Source organism: Geotrypetes seraphini, chromosome 8 (genome assembly GCF_902459505.1).
Source record: "Geotrypetes seraphini chromosome 8, aGeoSer1.1, whole genome shotgun sequence".
Lineage (NCBI taxonomy): Eukaryota > Metazoa > Chordata > Amphibia > Gymnophiona > Dermophiidae > Geotrypetes > Geotrypetes seraphini.
The window spans coordinates 155,659,454-155,686,534 of NC_047091.1; the positions used below are offsets into that span (position 1 = coordinate 155,659,454).

Genomic DNA, 27,081 nt, shown 5'->3' on the forward strand with positions numbered 1-27,081 from the left:
TGGTCCCATCTGCACAAGCCGCAATTATGATTTTATATTGAACGTATTTTATTAAAGTATAAAAAGAAACAATATTCTGAACAATTGTGATTTTATAAATACAAATATACAGAGCACGGACCAGCAAAACCCCTGTCTCCCCTCCCCTTCACATATATCCCCTCTACTATCAAGAAAACTGAACAAGCCAAGTTATTATAGAATGCTACATAGAAATATCATGCTAACAGAATACTGCAGTCCCCAGTTATGTCTCTAGCAGGATATATAATTCAAATCTGATATATTCTAATGATAAAATAGAAATAAAATTATTTTTTTCTACCTTTTGTTGTCTCTGGTTTCTGCTTTCATCTTCTTTTCACTCTTTTCCTTCCAGCATCTGCCCGTTCCATCCAATGTCTGCCCTCTCCCCCTTCCATATGTATATGACTTCTTTCTATGCCCCTCTTCCTTGTCCATCCTCCTCTCTCATTTTTACATCATTCATTCCAGCTTCACTGCCTTCTTCATTTTTATCTCTCCTACACCAGATCTAGCATCTTTATCCCTCTCTCATTTCTCTGCTGACCCCCTTTCCAGCATCAATGTCTCTCTATTTTCTCATTCCTCTCTCTCCCCTTTCCCTCATCTGATCTCTCCATTCCATTCCACCCTGACCCCCTTCCCCTCCTGTAATCTCCCTGCCAGCTGTTTCCTTCCTTTTTTCTTTCTCCCTTCCCTCCTCCCTCTATCCAACAGTAACTCTCTTCCCATCCCTTTCCCTCCTCCCCTCCCAGCAGCATCTCTCCTTCTTCTCACTTCCCTCCTCCCTCTATCCAACATTAACTCTCTTCCCATACCTTTCCCTCCTCCCCTTCCAGCAGCATCTCTCCTTCTTCTCCCTTCCCTCCTCCCTCTATCCAACATTAACTTTCTTCCCATCCCTTTCCCTCCTCCCCTCCCAGCAGCATCTCTCCTTCTAACTCCCTTCAAGTCCAGTAACAGCTCTCCCTTTTCCAGACCTTCCCAGCCTCCTACAGTGGCTTCCTCCCCTTCCAGCAGCTCTCGGTACTTGCCTGCAGGAAGTTGCCGGTAAATCACTGCCCTGGCAAATTGGAGAGCTGGTGGGAGGGGAGACAGCCACTGTGAAGGCTCCCCAGGATCTTGTTTGCACACGCTGACCATCTCCCTCCACCTGCACCTGAATCTGCAGCTCTCTCCGGTATAATCGCAACTTCCCCGCGGCCCTCTTCAGCAACTCGGCAGGATCAAGACACGCTGCCGACGTTGGGACCTTCACTCTCTGAGTCCCGCCTATTTTGTTTCAACTTCCTGTTTCCAAACAGGCGAGACTCAGAGAGGGAAAGCCCTGACATTGGCAGCCTATCTTGATCGCCTGAGGCTGGGAGGAACATTAATCAGCAGGAACCGCAGTCAGGAGGAACTGCAGTCGGCAGGAAATTTAACTGCCGACTTGATCTCACCGGCCCTGCGCGGACTGGCAGAAATTTTCTGCGGACCGGCACCGATCCGCGGACCGGCGGTTGAAGAACTGTGTTCTAAAGTCCACATAGAAGATCAAAGAACCATTTGCATCCAAGAATTGTTCCAATAAAGAAAAGTCCTCTGTTTCCCAATGAATGAAAGGTTTATTCTCTAGCCCTGGCAAGAAGTCAATGTTTCCCTGTGTCAGCAAAAGTTCCTAAACCCTTACATTACACCCCCCAAGCAACTGAACAAAGGACTTCCAGATCCCCACCCCATTAAGGCACACAGGACTCTCCATATAAGGTAGTGTGGTATCTTCCCTATAGATGCTTGCATTAGCAAATTAAAATGATATGGTTCTAGAAAGGCTTTCTCAAAAAGTATAGGGCTATAATCTTGTGTTATTTATTATTTCTATAGTGCTACATTAAACACACAAGACACAGTCCCTTCTCAAAAGAGCTTACAATCTAATTATGACAGACACACAGGACAAAAAGAGTGAATCTATACACACTGCTCAGGTAGGGACTTATAAGGGGAATGATGAGGTGGCTAGGATAGGGTACTATAGAGAGAATGACAAAAAATATGGGTGCTTTACAAGTTGGTTGGGTAAGGACTTAAATGCAGCTTCAAAAAAGTATGTATCCCTCATTCAGTCTCCCACATGTCACATAAGACATGCTTGGTTATAATTTTTTGTTGGTGGGGGAGGAGTGTTATTGGGCAACTCTAATTTTGCTTTCAACAGGTTGCTTTAAGTGTGAGCCAGTTCGACCAATTTAAGGTGAAATTGGAAGGCCATGTAATATAAATTTTGGAGGCTATTGCACAATTTGTCCCAGAGAGTGGTAGAAAACTGGAACGCTCTTCTGGAGGCTGTTATAGGGGAAAACACCCTCCAGGGATTCAAGATAAAGTTAGACAAGTTCCTGCTGAACCAGAATGTACGCAGGTAAGGCTAGTCTCAGTTAGGGCACTGGTCTTTGACCTAAGGGCCGCCGTGTGAGCAGACTGCTGGGCACGATGGGCCACTGGTCTGACCCAGCAGCGGCAATTCTTACGTTCTTAAGACAGGATGAGGTACATGTATGCATAGTGGTCAGAGTAGTGGATTGAGAAACAGGGAAGCTAGGATTCAAATCCCAATAATAGCAACTTGTGACCTTGGGCAAGTCTCCAGTGCCTCAGTTCAAACTTAGTCTAGATTTACTAAACTGTGCATGGCTTATTAGTAAAATAGGCCCCACTGCAGAAAATGGAACGTGTGGTAAATAAGACATATCTATGTGTCTTTAGCACCCAGTAGTGAGTTGTAGTAAATCTTAAATTGTAGGTCCTTGTGGTGTCAACTGTACCTGAAAGTAATTTTTCTTACGATAACAATGAAAAGGTGGGAGCTGAATCCAAATTGTATTTGTGTATAAAATTCCTCATTCCTGGGAAAATAAGTTGAGGAAAGGATATATAAAATTATGAAAGAGCTTGTCTGATCCTTTGCTAAGGAAGTGCACAGTAGAGAATGACACGGGGAAAAAAACTGTCCCCGTCACCGCCCCGTCCCCGGCCCACCATCCTCTGCACCGCCCCGTCACCGCCGTTCCCTTCACCGCCCCGTCACCGTCACCGCCATCCCTTTCACTGCCCCGTCACCGTTCCCGCTGCATCCATAGAAGCCTTAGTACTGTAATATTTAGCTTATTCCTTTCTTATAAATCAAAGTTCCTGCTGCTGAACTAGAGAAAGAGATGTTCAGCTGGCAGGGCTTTGTTTATAAATTTTTATCAACACAACTAATATACTATTTTATCCTAAAGCAAAAAATAAATAAATAAATATAATTTTTTTTTCTACCTTTGTTGTCTGGTTTCTGCTTTCCACATCTTCTCATTCAATTCCTTCCATCCACTGTGTGTCTTCTCTCTGCGTCTTCCATTTGCTGTTACTGTGCCTCTCCCTTTACCCCCCCCCCCAATTGGTCTAGCACCCATCTTCTTCCCTCCGCTCCCCCATATTCTGGCATCTGTCTTCTTCCCACTTTGTCTTCCACATTTCCCTTCGGGGTCTGTTCCTCTCCACCCTCCTTCAATGTCTGTCCTATTCCTTTCCACCACCACCCTTCCCTCCCTCCTTTACCATCTGTTCCTTTCTACTACCCTTCAGCTCCTCTCGCGTGGCCTATCTATCTACCTTCCTCCCTCTTATTTTCATGGCACGTTACAATGTAATTTGTGCAAGCCACTGGAGCCTGCGAGCTCGGTCCCTGTCCCTTCCCCACAAACCATCTCACTTCTGTGCTCCTATTTTCTCCATTTCTAATATCTCCCCTATGTATCTGTCATTGCCCCCCCCCCGTGTCCATATACCATCCTCATGGCATGTCCCCTTTATGTCTCTGTCCCTATGCCCCATGCACATAATTTCCCCTCTTTCTGTTACCTTCCTGTGTCCAGATTTCCCCTATCTTCCTCTTCCATACCAGTGTGTCTCTTCTTTTCAACCCCATCTAGCTTTTTTCCCTCTTTCTTCCCCCTCCCCCCTTGCTTCTAGCATCTGGCTCACCTGCCTGTCCTTCCCTTTCTTTCCTGCTGTGGGTTTTTCTTTCCGTCTTCATCCCCTTGGCCCAGAATCCTTTTCCCTTTCACTCCCTCCTTCCAGTTTGAGCCGGGAACACGGGCGATTGCATGGTCCTCGCAGCCCCCACCCGCCTGCCCAATCGATCCTAGTGTTTAGCCAGCTCTCTCCCTTCTCCTCACCTTAGTTTGCAGGCTTTCTTTTTCGGCGACTTGAACGCTTTCCCAAAGAGCCGCGCACGCGCGGCTGCTCAGTGTTCAATCTTCTGCTCTGCTGCAACTTCCTGTTTCCGGTTGCGTCAGAGCAGAAGATCGAAACTGAGCAGCAGCGGGTGCGCGGCTCTCTGATAGTGTGCGGGTCGCCGAAAAAGAAAACCTACAAACTAAGGTGAGGAGAAGGGAGAGAGCTGGCTAAACACTAGGATCGATTGGGCAGGCGGGTGTGGGCTGCGGGGACCGCGCGATCCTTCATGCCTCACTGAGGGGACAAGACCATTCACCGCCCCACGGGGCGGTAAATGGCCTTGTCCCCGTCGCCACAGCGACTGCTAGTTTTCGTTCCCCGTTTCGGCGGGTCACCCGCGGCTAAATGCGGTGGCCGCGGGTAAACCGCCACCGTGTCATTCTCTAGTGCACAGTATAGATAAGCTTTCTTTTTGATTTTGTAAAGACCCATTTGAAATAGGCTCTTGAATGAGCAAGTTGATTGTTGGTTAATTTTGTGAGTGAAGCCACGAATGTTTTGTGAGAGAGATAAAACTGAGAAAATATTATGTTCAGTCAGAACTAATCTTTTTCATAGATTTTTGTATGTGTACCTAATTATGATAAATGGTAATCGGTTTATTCTTAAATGTTAAAAATTAAAAAAAACTTCTGAATGAGATATAGTTCTAAGTAATGAATGATGATGGTCTCAAATGAAGATTCTTTTTTTCATTCTCACAATGAGTCTGGCAAAGAAAATGTAATCATTTTGAAGTGATTGTAAATGGTACTCATTTATGAATTAATGCACATTAACCTTTTCCTATCGTATGACGGGACATTCCAAAAAAATGTTGCTATCGTATGTCCCATGGCATGGGACATACAGTACACCTTCTACCTATCATTTGTCCCATCTATTGGGCCATTGTGTTTACAATAGCCGTAAATGATAACGGTGAATAATACAAAACTTTGCTAAAATAATTACGATTCGAACCAGCGTAACGTAAAATTTATTACGATAGGAAAAGGTTAATGTATATATTTAATAGTTCTCCGAGTTATTGATAGTAGGGAGCAGGTGATGTAGATCTAGCTTCCAGAGTAGTGAAGCTGATTCTCTCCCACAGTTTTTCTTGCCCATCATGTTTCTATGGTAACTGTGCATTCACATCCTTGCAGGGAAGAGCTGAAACTAGCAGCCACTCGGAAATCCCAGCAGCTGACAGCTTTGCAAGAAGAGAGCGCTAAACTTGCCGAGGAGCTAGGTAGGAGCAGAGAAGAAGTGACGAGTATTCAAAAGGTAGGTAACTAGACAGTAGTTTTTGCAAGATCTTGAACCACGGGGTTGCAGTCCATCTGTTTTTGCAGCTTAAAATGTACTGCTTTCCTGAAACATAAATTGAAAAGCGTAGATTAACATTCCAGCTGCTGATTTGCTACAGACTTTATTTTCCGCTAAAGAGCTTACAGGTGTGGTGTGCTCAGGCAAGCCAGATGAAACGCAGTTGGAAAATGTCATTAAAGCTGTCGTATATAGAGAGCTATCAAAACGTTAAAAGTACTAGTAAATATTGGCAAGGATAAATTGCACAGCACCGTGTTATCTGTTCCAGTTTCTTAATTAGGTCACATCTGATATATTTTTGGTACTGCTCCAGCATTTTCTCTGTTATGTGACGACTAGTGTAGGATATTTTGCTACTGTGCCTTAATTGGTTAGTCCATAAGGCGTCACCTCCCTCTGTCAGTTTTATAAACAGAAGGGTTACAGAGATGAAAGAACCATAAGCAGCATATTATCAAAGGAGAAGCCTTGAGACACATTCATGTTTACATTTGTGTATTGTACTATATGTGCAAGACTTAAGGTCACTTGCACCGTAAATGTGAAAGCATGTAACATAGTAAATGATAGCAGATAAAGACTTAACATCTGGTCTGCCCAACAGTCACATTCATTATCAATTCATGATTGAATCAATAGATGATCTAATCACACATGTGTGGGTCATATTTAATACAAAATGAGGCACTATAACTAATTATGGCATTGAGATATTATTAAGAACAAACTGCAGACATGTTCAAGCAGATATTCAAATGAAATGAGCAGCAAAGCATTTTTAAAGGAACGGGTTCAGTTTTTCAATAGTGTCTCAGTCTTTTGCTGTAAATACTTGTGAGCTGTCACTAGGGCGACAGTACGAATATCAGGATTAGAGAATTTGTTGTGGATTTTTAGTTACATTAGGACTCCGGGTGGTTCAGTAACTAATTTTTTCTGAGTTCTTAAAGACGTTAACTATGTACTGAATGGTTTATCCTCGTATCTAAAAATCTGAGTTATGCGATGGTGACACTTCTAGTTTTCAGCTATTTTTAGCCGTACATAATTGGCTAGTTTAATTAATGTTCTCGCAGCTGTAATCTGAATTCAGGAAGCTTTTTTGAATAGTCAGATTGTATTACATCAGTGAAACGTGCGATCAAATTAAACTCTATTTGCATGCTTAATAAACAGATTCCAAAACTAGACTTTGGCTATACAGCAACCTTTGCCTCTCTAGTCCTTATATAAACTGTTTTTAAGATGATAATTTTGGATAAATTCAGACTCTGAGTGCCTCAGTTTTCCCCCTTTAATGAGATTCTTGATTTCTTTACGGAAACATCAGTCTGTGTGGGGGTGGTAGAAAGCAAAAGTATGGAGGGAGGGAGGGAGGTGCAGTTGATTTGTAAGGGTCACAATTACTATTTTGTGGGTTTCCCTTTTGACAAGATCACCAAAATATGGCAGGATCCAAACTGTATGCAAATTCACATGCGGCTTAGTGTTCCAAAAATAGACTTCCCAGGATGGGTTTTCACTACCAGTGGTTTTATTATAGGAACAGGCTTATGTCTGTGTGAGGCTCTGGGAAGAAGAAAAATATGGGGGTTCTCTCTACTTAAAAAATGCAGTTCCCAGGGGTGTGACATAAAGAATCTGAAGTAGGGAAACAAGATTTTATGTATGTGATATGGAAACCAAAAAGAAAAATAAAGAGGAACCGGAGCAAAAATCTACAAACACAACACTTATATCCTCCAGTTCAGACGCTGAAGCTAAAGCTCAAGGCTTAACTATTTTATACCTAAAGCATACAGTTCAAGCACATATGCAGGGGAATTTTCCTCAGAAGCTACCGGACAGTCATTGCTCCAGAGCTAGGAAGAAGAACCCGAATTCCTCATTGGTTAACCTTCAATAAAGGATATAGGATGTTAGATTAATATTTAATCACCTTACCGTTATAGTTGGCACAGTGGGGTTGCCTACGATAGAATATTGAAGGTTAACCGATGAGGAATTCGGGTTCTCCTTCCTAGCTCTGGAGCAATGACTGTCCGGTAGCTTCTGAGGCAAATTCCCCTGCATATGTGCTTCAACTGTATACTTTAGGTATAAAATAGTTAAGCCTTGAGCTTTAGCTTCAGCGTTTGAACCGGAGGATATAAGTGTTGTGTTTGTGATATGGAAACCGCATAGTTGTATGCGGTATATAATTTTTTAAAATAAATAAGTAGAAATGCTTACAGATACCCCCACCCCCCCGGGCAAACCCCTTAAGGCTGCCCTTGGTTATCTGAAAGATTTTCTTGTTCTGAGAAGCCCAAATTCAGAAATATAGCGACCTTGACATGGTAGAAGTTTTCCTCATTAATGGAATTTAAATAATGTAACACAGAAATCTAAAATAAAAATGTTGTGTTTTTTTTTGGGGGGGGGGCGTTTCTTAGTATTGGAGTATTATCCTGATGTGCCACTTCTCATTTTCTATTTGGGCTTGTTGAAACTCCCTGGTAGCAAAACTTTAAATTTAATTTAATTTAATTTCTTAATTTAATTTAATTTCTTATATACCGCTATACCATGAGGTTCTAAGCGGTTTACAATAAAGATACATTAAGATACAATAGAATAAGTAAGTAAAGATAGGTACTTGGAAGTTCCCTAACTGTCCCGAAGGCTCACAGTCTAGCTAAAGTACTTGAGAAAAACAATTAGTGAAAAGTGAAGATGTGAAATGTAAAGACAGAGATAGAAACAAGATATGAAACATCCCAACAAGATTTCATTGAATAAATTAAAATTAGGATTAAAAGTAAAAATATAATAACGATAAAAAATAAATAAAATATATAAGAAATAAAATAAAAAGAGTTCCAATCAGAACAATAGGGTCAGATGTTAGAAGATCATAACTACATGCCAAGGAGTGAAGCTGTTATGCTCCTTGAGTCCTGAAATATGGAACCCAGTTAAATAACATTTTTTATCTACATTAGGGTACAGTGTGATTCAGTAACTAATTTTTTTAACTGCCTAGATGGTATTATCAAGTAACGAATAAACTTTGATAACAATCCCAGCAAATAAGGACTAGCCCCATCCAGTCTGCCCAGTTGTCTTCCTTTCTGATTTTCTACCACTTACCCCCTCTTTTACTAAGGTGCGCTAATCGAATTAGTGTGTGTTAACGTTTAGCGCACCTTAGTAAAAGAGGGCCTTAGGGTATATGAAGATAAGAATTTCCTCACTGAAATCTCAACATCAGCTTCTCTCCTCAAATGTAGGCCTGGAATAACCTGCAAAATCTAAAGTACTGCGTATGTAAAACACAAAATTGCTTTAAGTGTTTGTTTAAACCCAAATCATAATTGAAAATGGGTTTTTTGAGTCCCCTAAAACTTCTTGTTTTGAATCCTGCTATTCTGTGGTATCTGAAAATTAGGTTTCTAACTCTGCGAAAGACTTTCTCCGAAGATGATTTTTGCTTTTCTGCTGCTTCTGTGCTTTATGATGGATTTCAGGCATTAGCTACATCTAGTCGGCTAATAAATACATAAGCAGAACGTAACAGTCCTGACCACAGAAGTTAACAACGTCCCCTTCTCTGGCTTTCTGAATGTTTGGTATTTGCCTGGAGTAATTTCAGATAGTTTATGTAATTGGTGATATCTCTGCAACCTTTTATCTTTGTGAATTCAAGCCAGAGATGACTTTGTAAAGGTTAGACACACAGCTGGTGCAGGAAGCCTGATCAACAGGAATCTAATCTGTTCTAGTGGCTGCTGCCAGGAAAGGGGAGGTTATTCGGAAAAATTACATGTTTTCCAAAATATTGAACAGGGAGCTGTAGTAAGGGGGGAGGAAACATCAGAGTCTGTGTGGGGATGGTAGAAAGCAAAAGTAGTATGGAGGGAGGGAGGTGCAATTGATTTGTAAGGGTCACAATTACTATTTTATGGGTTTTCCTTTTGACAAGATCTCCAAAATATGGCAGGATCCAAGCTGTATGCAAATTCACATGCTGCTTAGTGTTCCAAAAATAGACTTCCCAGGATGGTGGAGGCACAGGAACCCCTCCTCCTCTCTGCCAGGCACGCGCCCCCCCCCTTCCCTTCCCCCGTACCTCTAGTTATTCTCTACCACACGCAACAGTTCTAATGTGCGCCTCACGAACACATCATCTCTCCTGCTGACATTCCGAATGGCACACATAGGAAGTGACATCAGAGGGAGAGCCAACGGGGTCGCGAGGAGCACATTGACGTTCTTGTTGCTCGCGGCAGTGAACAACTATTTATTGATTTATTTGAAATGATTTATAACCCGCCTATCCACAAATCTAAGCAGGGAACAATAATCACATACAAAATCACAATAAAAGGTACAAACAAATACAGAGCAGCAAAAAAAAAAAAAAAAACTACTCGGACTTGCACTAGAGCAGGGGTGTCAAAGTCCCTCCTTGAGGGCTGCAATCCAGTCAGGTTTTCAGAATTTCCCCAATGAATATGCATGAGATCTATTAGCATACAATGAAAGCAATGCATGCAAATAGATCTCATATTCATTGGAGAAATCCTGAAAACCTGACTGGATTGCTGCCCTCGAGGAGGGACTTTGACACCCCTGCACTAGAGGATGGAGGAAGGGAAGAGAGTGCGCATACGCGGCAGGGGGGAACAGGGAGGGGCACCACCGTCATGGGCGCCTCTCACCCTCACTACGCCACAGTTCCTGAAGTTTGAGTGGACAGTCATGATTTTTAGCTTTGATCCTATTCCATGCACAGACATAGTTTTAATAGGAAGATTATGACTGGAGTGTGATTTGAAAACAATACATGTTTATTTTATTGCATTTATTTCCTAGCTTGAAGGTGAACGATCTGTACTCAATAACCAGTTGCTAGAGATGAAAAAAAGGTTAGTTTTCTTTCTTTCTTAATTTAAGTCAAGTGTCATTTATAGAAGTGGCCCCAAACTTGTCTCGATGAAATGGTGTAACTGTTTAATTTGTGAAGAAGCGTAGTTTATAGTCTTATTATTTGTATTCTGCCTTTTTGCAAGGTGGATCACGACATTACTTTTTAGATGAAAAAATATGGAACGTGATGAACTGGATGAATTTTTAAGGCAACTCAGCCACAGTTACCTAACAGGGTTTGACATACAGTACTGTATTTGCTAATCTGAATCAGGACTGTTGTATCTCTCTTGGTACAGATCTTTTAATAAGCTCAGCTGGGGTTAGAATGCAAACAAAATATAGCCTAAACAGCTTCTTATTTAAAGCTTAAAAGTCTGCTTTAAAGAAGGTGGAGACTGTAGTCTAGGTTAGTTCTCTCAAATCTCTTGGTGTTGGGAGAAATGCATTTTAACTTTGTCAGATTAGAATGCCTTTCTTCCACTATTGGGCCTGCCTACAATCCTCCTGCTATCAAGTCAGCTTTCTGAGCTTAGAGCAGAAAATAATCATGTGATTAAAACATCCGGTAGATTCACCTTCAAAATGTGTGTTTTAGCCTAGTAAATGAAATGTGTGTTTTAGCCTAGTAAATGTTGTGTTTGCCTAGGTGGAATTACTGCTTTAGGTGTCACAGACCAGCACTTTTAATTAGACTGAATATTTATTCAGAAAGTATAAGGTGCAGAATTTCCAGTTTATCATTTTCATAGCTGTTTTATTACTGGGGGTTTTTGCACTTGACTCTTGTGGAATAGGTTTTAGAATGCAAGAATGAGACGTCAGGTCCCACACTCACTTTCAGTGTACTAAAAAAAACCCCAAACAAACCAGTATTTGGGTGTAATGAACACACAGAATTAGAGACCAACTTCTATACTTCTGGCCCCAAATCTTTTCTATACAATAGTCTTCTGCAGTAGCTGGGGACCACCACTTGCAGGTTCCATTACACCTTTACAGTAGGAATCTGAGGGCCCCCAGAAAAAGGAGCAAATAAAACAGGTTGGTGGAGGCACCGGAACCCCTCCTCCTCTCTGCCAGGCATGCCACCCCCCTTCCCTTCCCCCGTACCTCTAGTTATTCTCTACCACACGCAACAACTCTTAATGTGTGCCTCACGAACGCATCATCTCTCCTGCTGACGTTCCAAATGGCACACATAGGAAGTGACATCAGAGGGAGAGCCAACGGGGTCGCGAGGAGCACATTGACGTTCTTGTTGCTCGGGCAGTGAACAACTATTTATTGATTTATTTGAAATGATTTATAACCCGCCTAAGAGTCTGAGGCGAGTTAGGAATTAGGTCCCTTCTACACCAGAGCTTTACCGACCTTTGCTAGTGAGCCTGCATCCAGTCTGTTTTCAGAATATATGAGGGGGTGCGGAAAAGTTCTCAGCCCAGCCAAAATGGTTTACATGAATTTATTCAGGTACTCAAGCATTTAGTTTAGTTTAAAGAAGCAGTGTGCAAACCTTCAGTGTGGAGATTTTGAGACCGAAGATATAGCAAGGTCTGGGAGGCCTCAAATGGTGTCAGCTCCTGAAATTGTTGACCCTGTCCATGACCTGATTTTGGCAGATCAGTAAATTTCGGCTAAAACCATTGCTGAGACACTACAGATAACCAGGGAATGTGCTTGGTGTATGATCCACGAGCAGCTGGTTATGCAGAAACTATCAACCAACTGGGTGCCCAAATGTTTGAATGCTGAAGAGAAACTTAAGTCGAGTGAACACTTTCAAGTTGACTTTGCAGGATTTTCACCGAGCTGGTGCCAAATTTTTGGAACGACTAGTTACTGTTGATGAAACTTTGGTTAAACCACTGTGATCCTGAGACAAAACAATAGTCCATGCAATGGCAGCACTCAGGTTTTCCAAGGCCAAGGAAATTCAAGGCCCAAAAGTCAGCAGGAAAGGTCATGAACACAGTGTTTTTGAATCAGGAAGGTGTTGCAATGACTGACTGTCTTCCAAGGGGCCAAACAGTGAATGCAGAATTCTACTGTAACTTGCTGTGCCAATTAAAGAAGGCTTTGAAAGAAAAAAAGGAGAGGAAAGCTATGGAAAGGAGTTCTTTTTGCAAGATAATGCACCTGCTCACAAGGCTGGCAAAACGAGGGATGTTTTGGCACAGTTGGGGTTTCAATGCAGAGACCATCCACCCTACTTACCAGACCTTGCTCCATCTATTTTCTGTTTCCAAACCTTGAAAAGAGTTTGAAAAGGTGACAATTTTTGAGTGATTTGGAGGTGATTACAGCAGCGAAACAGTATTTCAGTGACCAGACATCAAAGTAAAAAACTTCAGACACGATGTGCCAAGTGTGTTGAACTTAGGGGTGAATATGTGGAATAACTCGTAAGTTTTATGGCTCCACATCATTCCCTTCTTAGTTGGGCTGAGAACTTTTCAGCACCCCCTCATAAACAGATGTGTGCCAGTCTATCTTCTGCAGACTCAGGGCAATTCTACAACTGGGCACCTCCATTTAAGCACCCTGAAGATGCGCTGGAGGAGCCTGTTCTATAATGGCACAAGGTCACCTAAGTTTTGTTATAGAATACTAGTGTAACCCTGTATTAGCCCATTTTATGTGTCCACAGCCAAATACTGTACTTTGCGAAAATGTGGGCGCCTAAGTGACACAGGGTTGCTTGTAACTTGGAGCTCCGCCCATGTATACACCACTTCCCTTTCATTTACATGCTATGTAAGTTAGATGCCATTACAGAATAACATTTAGACGTCCTGCTGGTACTCTAATGCTTAAGTGTATACTTAATGATGGTAAATTCTAGTATTCTAGATATATATGCGCAGAAGGATTCATAAATGTGGGCACTTACTTATAGAATTGCCTTATAGCTCTTCCTTTTTTATTTTTTTTAAATTGTGGATTGTACTCCACAGAGGGTGGAGAATTCTTCCAGATGGGCAGATAGAACACAAATCACTACATTTAATTCTGAAAACTAGACTGGCTGTGAGGTCACCAGGATATATTTTAAGTTCTGGGTTTGCAATCTGAGCAGTAAGTGGAGGTCTTATCATGCGTGCCATATTACAGCTGTGTGCATAAGAGAAACACTATTCTTTATTCTCCCTTTTCCCTTGCTGATGTCACAGAGCAATGTCAGTAACTCAATAGTATATGCCGTACAGTGGTGCTTTGTGTGGGTACAGACCCTATATTGTGACATGGCAAGTGGTGGTTGAAAAACAAAAGGAGTTATGAGAAAGTGGTTTGTAGTACAGAATCCTCATCAGATAATCAGCTATAACAGGAGGGAATATGGACGGACATGTTAAGTGTGTTCTAGTTATTTAGATCTATTTCTTAAATCCAAATTGTAAAATAAACATGAGCAGGAATTGGTTCTATTACACTTTTGCTCCCATTTTCCTGAGGTTCAGCAAATACTGAGCTGACTAGTCTTAGGGGTCCTTTTATCAAGCTGCGGTAGGGGTTTAACGCACGTAATACCGCGTGTTAAACCGCCTGCCGCGCTAGCCGCTAACGCCTGCATTGAGCAGGCGTTAGTTTTTTAGCCGGCCGCGGGGGTTAGCGCGTGATGAAATGTCCAACACACTAACCCCGCTAGCGCGGCTTGATAAAAAGACCTGTTAATCTCTTGGAGCCTGATATTCAGAAACGAACTAAATTTTTACCCCCTTTCCAGTCAAACTTAGAACCTTTCAGCTAAAAATTCATCTTAATTTAGGAGCTTAAAAGTGATGCTCATAAATTTAGGACTGCCATTCAATTATCATTTTGAATTGCAATTGTACACCGCTTCGACGTGCCTTTAGCATATGAAGCAGTATATCAACTTATTAATAAACCATTAACCTAGATTTATGAGCCTAGAGCTGAAGATCAATGCTAAGCTGCTAAGTGTTTTCCCCTCCCTTCCCCGTTGCCATCCACTTTATACTCCTAAATTTAGAAGTTTACTGAAATTTCAGAGAGGTCAGTGTTAATTAAGAGCATACATTCTCTGAATATCTTCCTCACAGTTATTAGATACTGATAGAATTAAGTTTCTACTCCCGAGCCAATACTATCAGATAATTCATCCAAGAGAAATGGCTAAACAGCCAAAATATTTGTTCGGGAGCGCTTGGTGTATTTGTTTGTTCCAAAGAGATGACACATGCTGGTATTGTGACTGTGCAGACCTTTCTTAAAAAAAAAAAAAAAAAAGTTCTCATATGCAGTGAAATATTATCTAGCTCAGGGGTATGCAGTTCCGGTCCTTGAGAGCCACAGGCAGGTCAGGATTCCAGGATATCCACAATAAATATGCATGAGCTAGATTTGCATCTCAAGGAGGCAGTGCATGCAAATCCATCTCATACATATCCATTGTGGCTCTCGAGGACCAGAATTGCCTATACCCCTGATTTAGCTGACACCAAACTAGAGAATGACACGGTGGATGTTACCCGCAAGTAGCCGCTGGTAACCCACCAAAACGGTAGAGGGGGGAAAGGTGCTCACCGCAGGTACAGGGACAAGGCCATCCACCACCCCGTGGAGCGGTGAATGGCCTTGTCCCCCACAATTAAGGGAGGGAACGCATGCAGTCACTGATCATGCGCGGCCCCCTCCATCCTTCCTACATACCCACTCGAATCTATCTCTCTCCCTCCCCCTTACCTTCGCAGCTCGTTTTAAGGTTTCAGACTTGTTGAAAGCCGTCGGAGCGTACGTGCAGTTGCGTGTGTGTGGTCGGAAGCTTTTCCTCTGACGCAACTTCTGGTTGCGTCAGAGGAAAAGCTTCCGCCCACACACGCATGCGACTGCACAAACACTCCAGCGGCTTTTAACAAGTCTGAAATCTTAAAATGCGCCGCGAAAGTAAGGGGGAGGGAGGTAGATGCACGGACCGTGCAAGGGGTACCGAAGGGCAGTGAGGTGGCAAGAGGGAAGGGTGGATGGGGCAGTGAAGGGGACGGGGCAGTGAAGGGGATGGTGGTCTGTTGACAGGGCAGTGACGGGGACAGATTTTTTCCCCGTGTCATTCTCTAAACCAAACTTACCACCTCTAGTAAGACAAGTGCAAGATTAATGAAGACATAAATGTCCAAGCATGTTAACTAAGACTTTAATTTTACTGGCTTCACTGTGGATTGCTAACTGTCTGATTGTCTTTCAGCTTACGCTACTTACCAATGCTCATTTCACCCCTCTCTTTCCCTCTCCTACTCTTGCTTCCTTTGCTATATCTGTGTGTCTTTAATGGTAAGACTGAAGAAAGTCTATCCACGTTATAATAAATAATTTTTTTTAAAGTTTTTGGTACAGCATTGTTGTACATATTTTTGGCTGCATATGTTCCTCAGTGTCTTGCTTTTGTAATCTACTTATGCATATTTTTCATATTTTTTTTTAATGCAACATAGAACCTTTATGCAAATTTAGTTATCTTATTTATGGTACTTAGCATATCTCTTTCACGTCTCTAACATGTGGTTCTTGTTATCTTGCATTTTTTAAAGCTTGCCCAGTAACACTTTAAGGTACTTTGCTTCATTTCTGAATTTATTTCTTCTCTTTGTAATAAGGGAAGAATCTGGGAAATCTGAGTTCAATTTTTATTCAACTGATTTGCCATATTAATTCTGGTTTTGTATTCTGAGATGCTATTTTCTGCATAAATAAAATGAAAAGCATCAAATTAAACTCTCTTCTGGTTTTCCTTTCTAGTTGGTTTTCTTTTCTGCTTTCTGTTGCATAGGGCATCTTTTTTTTTTTTCTTTAAAAGTTGTTTATAGTTGATCATGTGATCTGATTGACTAAACACGTGCTTTCTTTATAAAAAGAAATAACCTGAATATGCATAATAGACAGAGGGGCCCACTGAGCTCAGGTCTCTTCCTTACTGATTCCCTTCAAGACCTCGGATAGATTTGATGATTTGGGTGGTGGGGGGTATAGTAAATTATAAATAAACTTGAAACTTCCAGGGCCAGGGCACTGAATTTCTAGGTTAAGGAGATGATCTAGGTCAGGGCTGCCCAAGTCCGGTCCTTGAGATCTACTGGCAGGCCAGGTTTTCAGGATATCCACAATGAATATGTATGAGAGAGATTTGCCTGCACTGCCTTCTTGGTATGCAAATCTCTCTCATGCATGTTCATTGTGGATATCCTGAAAATCTGTCCTGCCAGCAGATCTCGAGAAGCGGACTTGGGCAGCCCTGATCTAGGTAAAGTAGTGCTGTTACAAAATAAGATATATTTCTTCAGAGCAATCAGTGGTAACAGTTTCCAGTGCAAAGCAAGGATAGAAACATAACATCAGATAAAGGCCAAATGGCCTATCCCAGTCTGCCTATTTGCAGCATCCACTATCCCCTCCTCTCTCTAAGACAAGGGTGTCAAAGTCCCTCCTCGAGGGCCACAATCCAGTCAGGTTTTCAGGATTTCCCAATGAATATGCATGAGATCTATTAGCATACAATGAAAGCACTGCATGCAAATAGATCTCATGCATATTCATTGGGGAAATCCTGAAAACCTGACTGGATTGCGGCCCTCGAGGAGGGACTTTGACACCTCTGCTCTAAGAGAACCCACGTGCCTGTCCCACACTTTCTTGAATTCAGACACAGTCTTTATCTCCATCACCTCTACAGGGAGACTATTCCACGGATCTACCACCCTTTCTGTAAAAAAAAAAAAGTATTTCCTTAGATTACTCCTGAGCCTGTCACCTCTTAACTTCATGCCCTCTCATTCCAGAGCTTCCTTTCAAATGAAAGTGACTCGCCTCATGCGCATTTATGTTATGTGGGTACTTAAATGACTCTACCATATCTCCCTGCTCCCGCCTTTCCTCCAAAGTATACAGATTGAGATCTTTTAAGTCTGTCCCCATACGCCAGGGCTGCCCAAGTCCGGTCCTCGAGATCTACTGGCAGGCCAGGTTTTCTGAATATCTGCAATGAATATGCATGAGAGAGATTTGCCTGCACTGCCTTCTTGGGTATGGAAATCTCTCTCATGCATATTCATTGTGGATATCCTGAAAACCTGGCCTGCCAGTAGATCTCGAGGACCGGACTTGGGCAGCCCTGCCATACGCCTTATGACGAAGACCACGCACCATTTTAGTAGCCTTCCTCTGGACCGACTCCATCCTGTTTATATCTTTTTGAAGGTGCAGCCTCCAGAATTGTACACAATATTCTAAATGAGGTCTCACAAGAGTCTTATACAGGGGCATCAATACTTCCTTTTTCCTACCGGCCATACCTCTCCCTATGCACCCGAGCATCCTTCTAGCTTTCACTGTCACCTTTTCAACCTTTCTTATAAACATGTTTGAATTGGATTTATTAATTTTATATATTGCCTCTTACCAAAGTGCTGAAGCAGTTTACAAACAAAGTACAGTATAACAATCTATTACACATTTAATAACAGAACATGGGGAGAAATATTCCCTCAAATATATATTAAGATCAATATAATGACCTATCTGATCTGTCCATCCACGTATCAGTTGAGTGGCTGCCTTCTATAATCCCTGTTACTCGTACCTTATAGCAAACCCATCAGGATGCTGTTCCTCTGCACTGCCAGAAGCACCACTATAGGAACTCCTCTGTAGTGTTCTTGTCATCCACTATACATCACTAGAGAGAGAGAGAAAAAAAAGTTCCCTTCCTCTCAGTCTTCAGTGACTAGCAGGAACAGGAGATGGGACGCTTCTTTCCTCTTCAGAGAAGCAGATATCATCCTGCTTCTAATTCCAACCACCTTGGAACTCTTTAAGGAAGATTCTGAATCTCTTCTTTGTTAATCCCTTGAACTTTACCAGTATGGTCACTCCCAGATGGAAGCAACATATCATGTTGTTTGGTCCCAGCCTACTCTCGCCTCTATCACTTTCTCTTTGTTGGGAGAAATGTGGTCCTAGTAAAGGGTGCAAAACCTTCTTTACAGAAACATTGAGCAGCTGTCTTGAACGTCATACACCATAACTGAGTAAGTCTCCATGACAGAAGAGCTGACATGAGGATGGTGATAACCAATGATTTGCAAGACAGAAACAAACCAGCGCAGTCCTCTTTTTGCTTAGCAATGAATTAAGTCAAAACCAACCAGTATTGTCTATCAGATGACAAATTGTGTTGGTATGTGAGTTAGTCTAGCTGGCCTTTTGATTTCACTTGGGTTGAAGTATGCTGCTACCTTTTCCAATATGTATACGCTACCCTTTAAAAAAAAAAAAAAAGACATTTTTTTATTGGTTAGAATCTATGTGAATCTACTCCATGTTCGTTACTTTAAGCTCCAGATTCTCCCCTTATTATTATTCATTTCTGAGTATAATAATAAACCTCATTTGTGCTTGGATTTTATTTGATTCTGTATCATTACTGTGTTGCATTTCATGTGCTGGATATCAAAGGTCTCTCATGGATGAAACCTGGACTGGGTTAAAGAAAATCGAGCAGAGCCTCCTTTTACTGCATTATGTGAATGGATTTATAGAAAGCATGTGTTGATGGGGCAGCCTTCCCAGTCCTAAGTGAACATGCTCACAATTCAGTCTTCTGACCCACAATGATTACTGAAACGCAGTCTACCTTGAGCAATTAATCATTACAGAGTAACTGCCCGAAAAACCATCTGCTAAATGTGTTCCCTGTAGAAAGCTGTGAGTTGTTTAGATTCTAAGTTCTTACAATGTATTTTTACCAGTTCATGACTTCAGCCAGCAGAATAGAGAAATGTAAAATACATACAGTTCTCAGGGTATTATTTGCTATAGTGCACTAAGCAGGAATTAGCCCATGCTGACAACATGCATTCATTCCCCTCAGGAACTGTCCAATGCAGAATGGCCAAGGACTACTTCCCCCCTCCCCATTCGCGGTTTTGGTAATCGCGATTTCACATATTCGCGATTTTTTGGGGAGGGGAAAAAAAAGAAAAAAAAAAAAACATCGTTAAATCTTCCCCCCCCCCCCCCCCCGGCATCCTGGCCTTACCTGGTGGTCTAGCGGGCTTTCGGGGCAGGAGCGATCTTCCTAGGCTCCTGCCCCGTGCAGATCGTCATGAGGAAATAGCTGCAGGGAGTTCCAGTCGTAGTCTCGAGAGACTACGGGAACTCACAGCAGCCATTTCCTAATGGCAATCTGCACGGGGCAGGAGCGTAGGAAGATCTCTCCTGCCCCGAAAGCCCACTAGACCACAAGGTAAGGCCGGGAAGGCAGGAGGGATGCGGGGGTGGGTCAGAGCCGGATATTCACGGTTTTTTGCCATTCACGGTCCGGTTCTGCCCCTATCCCGCGCAAATCCGGAGGGAGAAGTACTTGGCTAACACCCTTCTTTAACTGTTACCACTCTATAAATGGCATGATAACTAGTGATCTAAATTAGCAGGCCATTCTAGAGGAGTCCCGATTACCTCCTAGCGCTACAAACAGGTATAGTTTTTAGAGTAATCAAACCATGTACATTAAACTGGTTGCTGATTGTATACAACCATAGTACATAAATTTTCATTGTGGGCAACTAATATCCCTCACTCCATCACCAGACACCAAATGTTCCAACCAATAGTTTCCGTGTAATCTTCTGGAAATGACCAGAATCTCTTCCTTTTGTAATCTGCCTAGAACCGCAAGGTATTGGCAGAATAAAAGAAACTGATGTAATGTAAAATAAGGCATGTTAGTAACACGCTAATTGAAAATCTTGCCCCAGACCCAATAATAAAATTGCCCCATTCTTTCAGTATCTAAGTGATGGAGACTGCAATCACACATAATTGCATGGTTAAGATATGTAAAATTTTAAGAAAACTCTTCTTCCTAATCTTTCTGTAATAAATCATACATATTTAGGGTTTTACACATCCCTCCCCCAATACCCTAAACCCGGTTCTGTGTCCTTGGGAAAAGATCTTGATGAATCAGTTAGTGCACAGATGAAAGTTATTACTTGTAAGCCCATAACCCTGCTAACATAGGGAAATTAAAAATAATTTACTGAAATGAGAGGAAACCAACTGATATTTCCAGCATTCTGACTGGTGCTTTGCATGATAATCTGCACAAGCTTTGCACGCTGTTTTGTGATGCTTTGTAAATTATTACAAGAAAATACAGCATCGAGATTTCAACAGAAGAAGTTTATTCTTTGCAGTCCCCTGTTCTCTGATTCTGCATCTCCCAGACTATTAACTTGTTTCTTTAAATTCAAATGGATTCCATGACATCCAGGTTCTGCCATGTATAGACATAGGTAAACCTTTTCATTATTTGGTTTTCAACAGTACTATAACTCAAACTAAATGCCAATGTTTTTCAAATATATAACTATAGAAATTATCTAGGTAAACTTGATTTTAGTACCCATACTGCAAGTTTGTCACATTTTGCTAAATACATTAAAATTCTGACTTTGGTTTATAGAACCTGTCTATGTACTTTAAAATGTGTTTATTTAAGTTTGTCCTAATACCAGTTGTACTCTATTTTATGCAGAAATTCAGTGTTAAAGAACGAATTTGATGAAGAAAAAGATTCTTTACAGCAGTCCATCAATACTTCTAGTGCCTTGATTATAGAAAAGGATAAAGAACTTGAAAAACTCAGAAGTGAGGTAAAATCAACAATGAATTCAGCAGTAGGTCTAGTAAATACTGCAAAAAAAATAGCAAACGGCACATTATTCAGTTCCTGGAAGTGGACAGCACTATTTCTACCACATTAGATGGATCGTGCGTTTCTATGTTCATTGCCAATAAGAGGTGACACACACTTTGCAGAAATGTGCACATTCACGCTTGTATGCGTTTCACTTGCCACTCTTGGCTGTGAAAGTGACAGTGTTTTTGTGCTGTGCATTCTGCAGGGAAACATGTGAAGCTCTGTTTTCCACACAATACAGCCCTTGTTTGTGGACATGAGAGAGGATCCTCACTCATGGTTTCTGCTGGGTGGAATACAGTTCATGTGGTGCTGTGGGCCTGATGAGAATTTTTTGTGAAGCAACTGAATGGACGGTTGTCATGATGGTACAGAAACATGACTGAAAGGTTTCACACACACACCCCCCCAAAAAATATAGTCCCATCCCTGTTTACTTTTAATTACACCCTGCCAAATTAATCTGAATGCTGCCAAGATAATATTTCTCATTGTTCCATGTGAAATGTCTCAGATTACATTGCTCCGTGGAGAGACTGCCTCGACAAAAACTTTGCAGTCCATAGTGGAATCACTGGAATCTGATAAGAAGAAGTTAGAAAAGAAAGTGAAAAACCTGGAGCAAGAACTCGGTGAAAACAAGAGACAGCTCAATAATGTATCAAGTGCCTCAGGTGAGCTAATCCCATAAATTACTTAGAATACTAGGAAGCAGTGGCATAGCCTCAGGGGCTTGTGCCCTTCCCCCTCCCCCCCCCAAAAAAAAAAAGTATCACTGTCTGCAACTATGGCTGGCAGAGATCCCCAAACCCTGGCAGCCAAAGAGGTCCTCATCCAGCGGCATGGTAATTAGTGACACTTTCAATGGCCTGCTGCCACCACACTGAGCCCCCTTACCCCTTTCCCCTCCCCCTTTCCAAGTGTGCTCAGTTTGTAAAAACTGAGCATGCATGGAAGAGAATAGCAGGTCATCACAGTAGCAGCTCATAGAAAGTGCCTCTGACTGCCAGGCCACTTGGGAATCCCCACCAGCAGCCTCAGGTATTTGGGGGGTTGTAGGTGGAGACGAGGAGGGTAGAGGCAAAGAGCAGGGAAGTGGGGCAAAATTTCTCTTCCCTCTCCAAACTGAAGGTCTGACTACACAGCTGCTAGGAAGTTTTGCATGCTTTAGGTTTCTGTTTTCGTGAGATTTCCATTTCATAGAAATTCATGTTTTAGTAATATATCAAACAAAAGTGAACATTTATGGAATTTGTATTCAGTCAGGACAGATGTAGAGCACAGTGGTTTTATATGCAACACAGTCAACATGAAAATACTCTTGACAGCAGCAGAACAACCAATGTATACTTTCTCATAGCACTATATACCTGGCTAGTTTTGGATTTTTAATAGTCTTCATTATTATTCTTTAGGTGATGCTCTCCATAGTGAGCTTCAAGAAGAAAAGTTATCCACGGAAGGCCAGGTGGGTCTTGTGACATATCCTGGGTTTAATAGAAAAGATGCAAGGAAAAGCAGGATGTGGGTTTTTAGCGTGATACACTCTGCGTCTACTCCATCTTCAGTGCTAACAATTTCAGTACACTACTCCATTCAGCAGCAATGCTGGGCTTCAGAGGAGGCAGCCCCTTCTCTCTCTCCAGCACCATTATCTTCCCAACCTCCTCTCTTTCCTCCTGCCCATATCCTGTGGAAGACTACCAAGGATGCATCCTGTACAGCTGCACACCCCAAATAAGATGGAATAGCTTATCTAGTCTTTTGCTGTGTTTTAGTTTGTTGCAGTATCTGCCTCAATAGTATGGTTTAAGGGAAAATACTGCCCTAATGGATTGAGTTAGAGCCGTAACTCATATTCTAGTTATAGAGGTGTGTTATTCTGGATGGATGGGTTATATCCCCATGCTCACAAGCCTTAATAGAAGGAATCCACTCCAGCTTTTGATTCCCTCCTCTTTCACTAGAGGGCTCTACTGCCCCCTTCAGTTTTTCTTTCTACAAGCGCCCGAAAGAATCTTTCTGATTGATCTGTTTATACATTTTCCATGTTTTACAGAGTGGATGTAGCAGCAAGGGATGACTTTGCCTTTGGGTCCTCAGTGTTACAAGCCAGTGGAGAGGTCCCGCCCTAAACTTCTGGGACTGCTTTTGTACATCCTGTCTGTCCAGAATGACACACCTGTTGCACTAGAAAAAGAGATTAGGCTTATGTAGTTAGTATGTGGTATTGCTTACATAAGGCCTTTTGAATTTCAGCTCCTCTATTTTCATATTTCCAATGCAATAGGAATGGTATGCTGAACCTTAGGGTACTCTGTCCATTCTCATGAGCATAATCACAGCTTTTGAAACTTCCTCCAGAAGTCTGCTGCTCCCTTCAGTTTCTCTTTCTGCAGACAAGCATGAAGGTTTTCTTCTGATCTGCTCGGTTTATTTATTTTTTATTTTGCAACAGTTTTGTGTTTTTTCACTCTTGTTGCAGTCTTTTTTTGTGAAATCAGAGATCCCTTTTGATAAGGGTCTACTCTGTCTGCGTGGAGAGGAGCAGATTTTAAATCTGCAAATGGTAGGTGTATCCTTTGGGGGACCTGTTTCAGCCAGCTAACTAAAGATTAGAGGAGCTCGGGGTCCTTTCTCCTGGTGTTTGCTCACCCATTTGATTTGGTTGGAGCTGGAGCATTTCATCTTCCCCCTGCCCATTTTTGTGAGAAGTCGTCGGGGGGGGGGGGTGAGGATCGGTCTGTGTAGGTCTGACCAGCAGTCCGAAGATCCCAGCGAAGGGCTGAGTGACTGGAAGCAGAGAGCCTCTCCTAGAACAGCTACACCTGAGAGGACCTGAAGTAGGCGGCAACAGCAGCACCATTTCCCCAGCACATGGTCTGTGAATAAGGCTGTGATAGCCTGTGGGAAAAATTGAGGGAGGAGGGGGGCTTCAAAAGCTGTTTTTAACTGTTTCTACATCTAGGGCCTTGGTCCCCCTCCCCTAAAATTCTGTTGGGGGTTTTTTAGGTTTGTGGTCAGTCCTGAAGTGATTTTAAGCCGTTTTTAGCACTAAAATTCACCAGTAGTAGCTATCTTGGATTTTCCCAATTTTTTTTTTTTCTGAGTTCTCAGACTTCTCCAAAACACCTCATTTTGCTTCCAAATAGGCAGGGATTGACTCTAATACCCTTACATCATGCCTTGTTTGTGAAGGATGGGCAGTGGAAAAGTGCCCTAGCCATGTGCTGTGTCAAACGAAGCAGGGAGATGGAAACTTTCAAGTTTGTTACATCTCTTCTCTTCCGAATTCCAGATGCTAGGTTTCTGCCTTCCATGTCAAACAAGAAGTTTGTCAATTTTCCTTCTGCAGGCTCGGAGCAAAAAGGATCGGATCTTGTGCAAGTTGGCTGTCAGGGAAGTCTTGCTCCACTGTTCGAAGTGGACTAATTTTTCCTGGCTGTCTGATCACCTATTTATCCTGACTGCTGCACCTCGCTGTGGTTGGCTTGTGGCCAAGGCTTTGATCGCTCAGTTAATTTGAATGTCAATTTCCGCCACTTCTATCACCCATGACAAGCAGCCACCGATTTTGCTTAACGCCCACTCGACTAAGTGTGACTGCTTCATTGGCGGATTCTCGTGCTGATGAACTTTGCAGGGCGGCTACTTGGTCCTCTCTTCATACTATTACCTGGTTTTTACCGAGTGGATGTGGCAGTTAGTTCTGATGCTGTTTTCTGGGACCTCAGTGTTGAGGGCAGGCTCTTCTGTCCCTTCCTAGATGTTACCATTGCTTTGGTATGTCACTTAGCATATGGAATCCGGAAGGGACGTAATAGAATGGAAGATTAGGTTTATACCTTCAATAATCTTCTTTCTGTTAGTTCCTGTAGGATTCCATAGGACCACCCTCTCTGTGTACACTCAGTTTTTTGGAATAGCCTGCTTCTTTCTGCCTTGATGATTTTCCTAAAGGCTTGAATGCTTTCCAGCCAGTTGACAAATCCTGTGGGGAGTTTTCTATGAGTGTGCATTACCGAAGGCTTTTCATGGGGTGCTCGTTGCACACAGCAGGTTAGTTCTACATTGTTCCTCAATGTTTCTGAGTTGCCTTTGTTCCTGTTTATTGCTTGTTAATATTTTGCAGAGCAAACCAGTTCAAGAATCACTTATGTTGCTGGGGATCCTCACCGTACCCCTTTGTCATGGATTTGTCCAGGTATGTTGCTTGGACCTGGAAGAGTGGTTGTTGGCCCTATGGGCACTCCAAGCCATTGTTGAATGTTGGGAGCATCAGACATTCGATCTGATGGCAACAGCACGCAACAAGAAAGCACCTCGTTTTTTCAACCAAAGATTCGAGACCAGAAGAACAGGGCTGGATGTCCTGGTGCAACCATGGCCAAAGTCCAGAGTTCTATATGTATTTCCTCCATGGCCCCTTGATAAGCATAGCCTCTCACCCAGGAGGGTAAATCCTCATGGCTTCGAATTGATCCAGGCATCCTTGGTATGTGGATCTAGTACATCTACAGTGGATGAATGTCTTCGGCTTCAGGTGTATCTGGACTTGCTCACACAGGGACCGATTGCTGTAGAAGATCTGACTACTTTGATCTAAGGCATGGCTCTTGGAGCATGCAATGCTAGCCTAGAGAGAATATTCAGAAGTTGTCATTACCACCCTAACTGAAGGCCAAAAACCATCCACTCTTTTGGCATATGCCAAGGCCTGGGATACTTTTCAGCAACTGGTGCAATAAGGAGAATCTGGAGCCCAACAAAGCCCCAGTATCGTTGGTTCTGCCTTCATTCCAGAGGTCCTGGACAAGAAATTAACAGTGGCATCCCTTTAGGTGCAGATGTCAGGCTTAGCTTGCTTTAGAGGCCTAGAGAAGAGAGTCCCCCTGGCTGTTCACCCAAACATTATTAGATTCTTCAAAGGAGTCCTGAGGCTCAGACTACCAATCTGAGATCCCTTCCTTTCCTGAATTGTGTTAGAGGGTCTTCAGAGGACCCCATATGAGCCTTTGGAGGAAACTTCTCTCATGGATCTTAAGATCAAAGTAGTGTTCCTAGTTGCAATTACCTAGGCCAGAAGAGTCTCAGAATTGAAAGATTTTTCATGCAGGGAACTATTCTGAGAATTTTGGAAACGAGAGTGACCTTGCTTTTACAGTACCTTCCTTTTGCTAAAGGTTATTTCAGCATTTCACATCAACCAGGAAGTCACTCTACCAGCCTTTAAAACCTACAGGTTCTAATAAGAAAGACAAGGCTTTAAAGCAGCTGAATGTCCGCAGAGTTCTCTTGCATTATGGAAGTAACTAATGAATTTTGGTCTATTGGACCATCTCTTTGTACTAACCAAAGAATCGGCCCAAGGCAGACCAGCCTCCAAGGCCAACGTTCCCAGTGGATTTGGACAGCAATCTCCTCCACCTGCAATATCTGTGGGCAAACTAGCAGTGTTGTTGAAAGCACATTTGATTAGAGTAGCAGCCTCCTCTTGGGCAGAATCGAGGGCAATACATCCGGAAGGGAAATGTAGAATCTGCGTCATGATCTTTCCTACACACTTTCACTAAATTCTATAGGGTTGATGTGGGCAGCACAAGAGGATTCTGCTTTTGGATCCTCAGTACTGAAAGCTGGCTCATCTCGTCCACCCAGGACTTCAGGAACTGCTTAGGATGCATCCCTAAGTAGGAATGATATGCTGAACCCCAGCCCAATAATTTCTGATGAGCCTTTTCTGCCTTATGCTTCATGGTCCTCTCTATAGCCAAGACTTATCTGCCAGTCAGACTACGTGTTCAAAAATCATTTGTAAATAGAATCTAAAGAGATAATTGAGCCTCTGC

The 27,081-nt window shown here is 42.4% G+C and overlaps 1 protein-coding gene across 7 annotated transcripts in view; it reads left to right on the forward strand.

The window, feature by feature from the left end:
* The window catches only part of CLIP1 (CAP-Gly domain containing linker protein 1), a 188,891-nt gene that overhangs the window by 153,870 nt on the left and 7,940 nt on the right, over nucleotides 1-27,081 (forward strand). For all 7 annotated transcript variants that reach the window (XM_033954228.1, XM_033954230.1, XM_033954231.1 and 4 more), the window contains 5 exons: nucleotides 5,439-5,559; nucleotides 10,462-10,514; nucleotides 21,068-21,185; nucleotides 21,747-21,906; nucleotides 22,648-22,700. In XM_033954228.1, coding sequence (XP_033810119.1) covers nucleotides 5,439-5,559; nucleotides 10,462-10,514; nucleotides 21,068-21,185; nucleotides 21,747-21,906; nucleotides 22,648-22,700 — 505 coding nt within the window. The remainder of the gene's footprint in view (nucleotides 1-5,438; nucleotides 5,560-10,461; nucleotides 10,515-21,067; nucleotides 21,186-21,746; nucleotides 21,907-22,647; nucleotides 22,701-27,081) is intronic.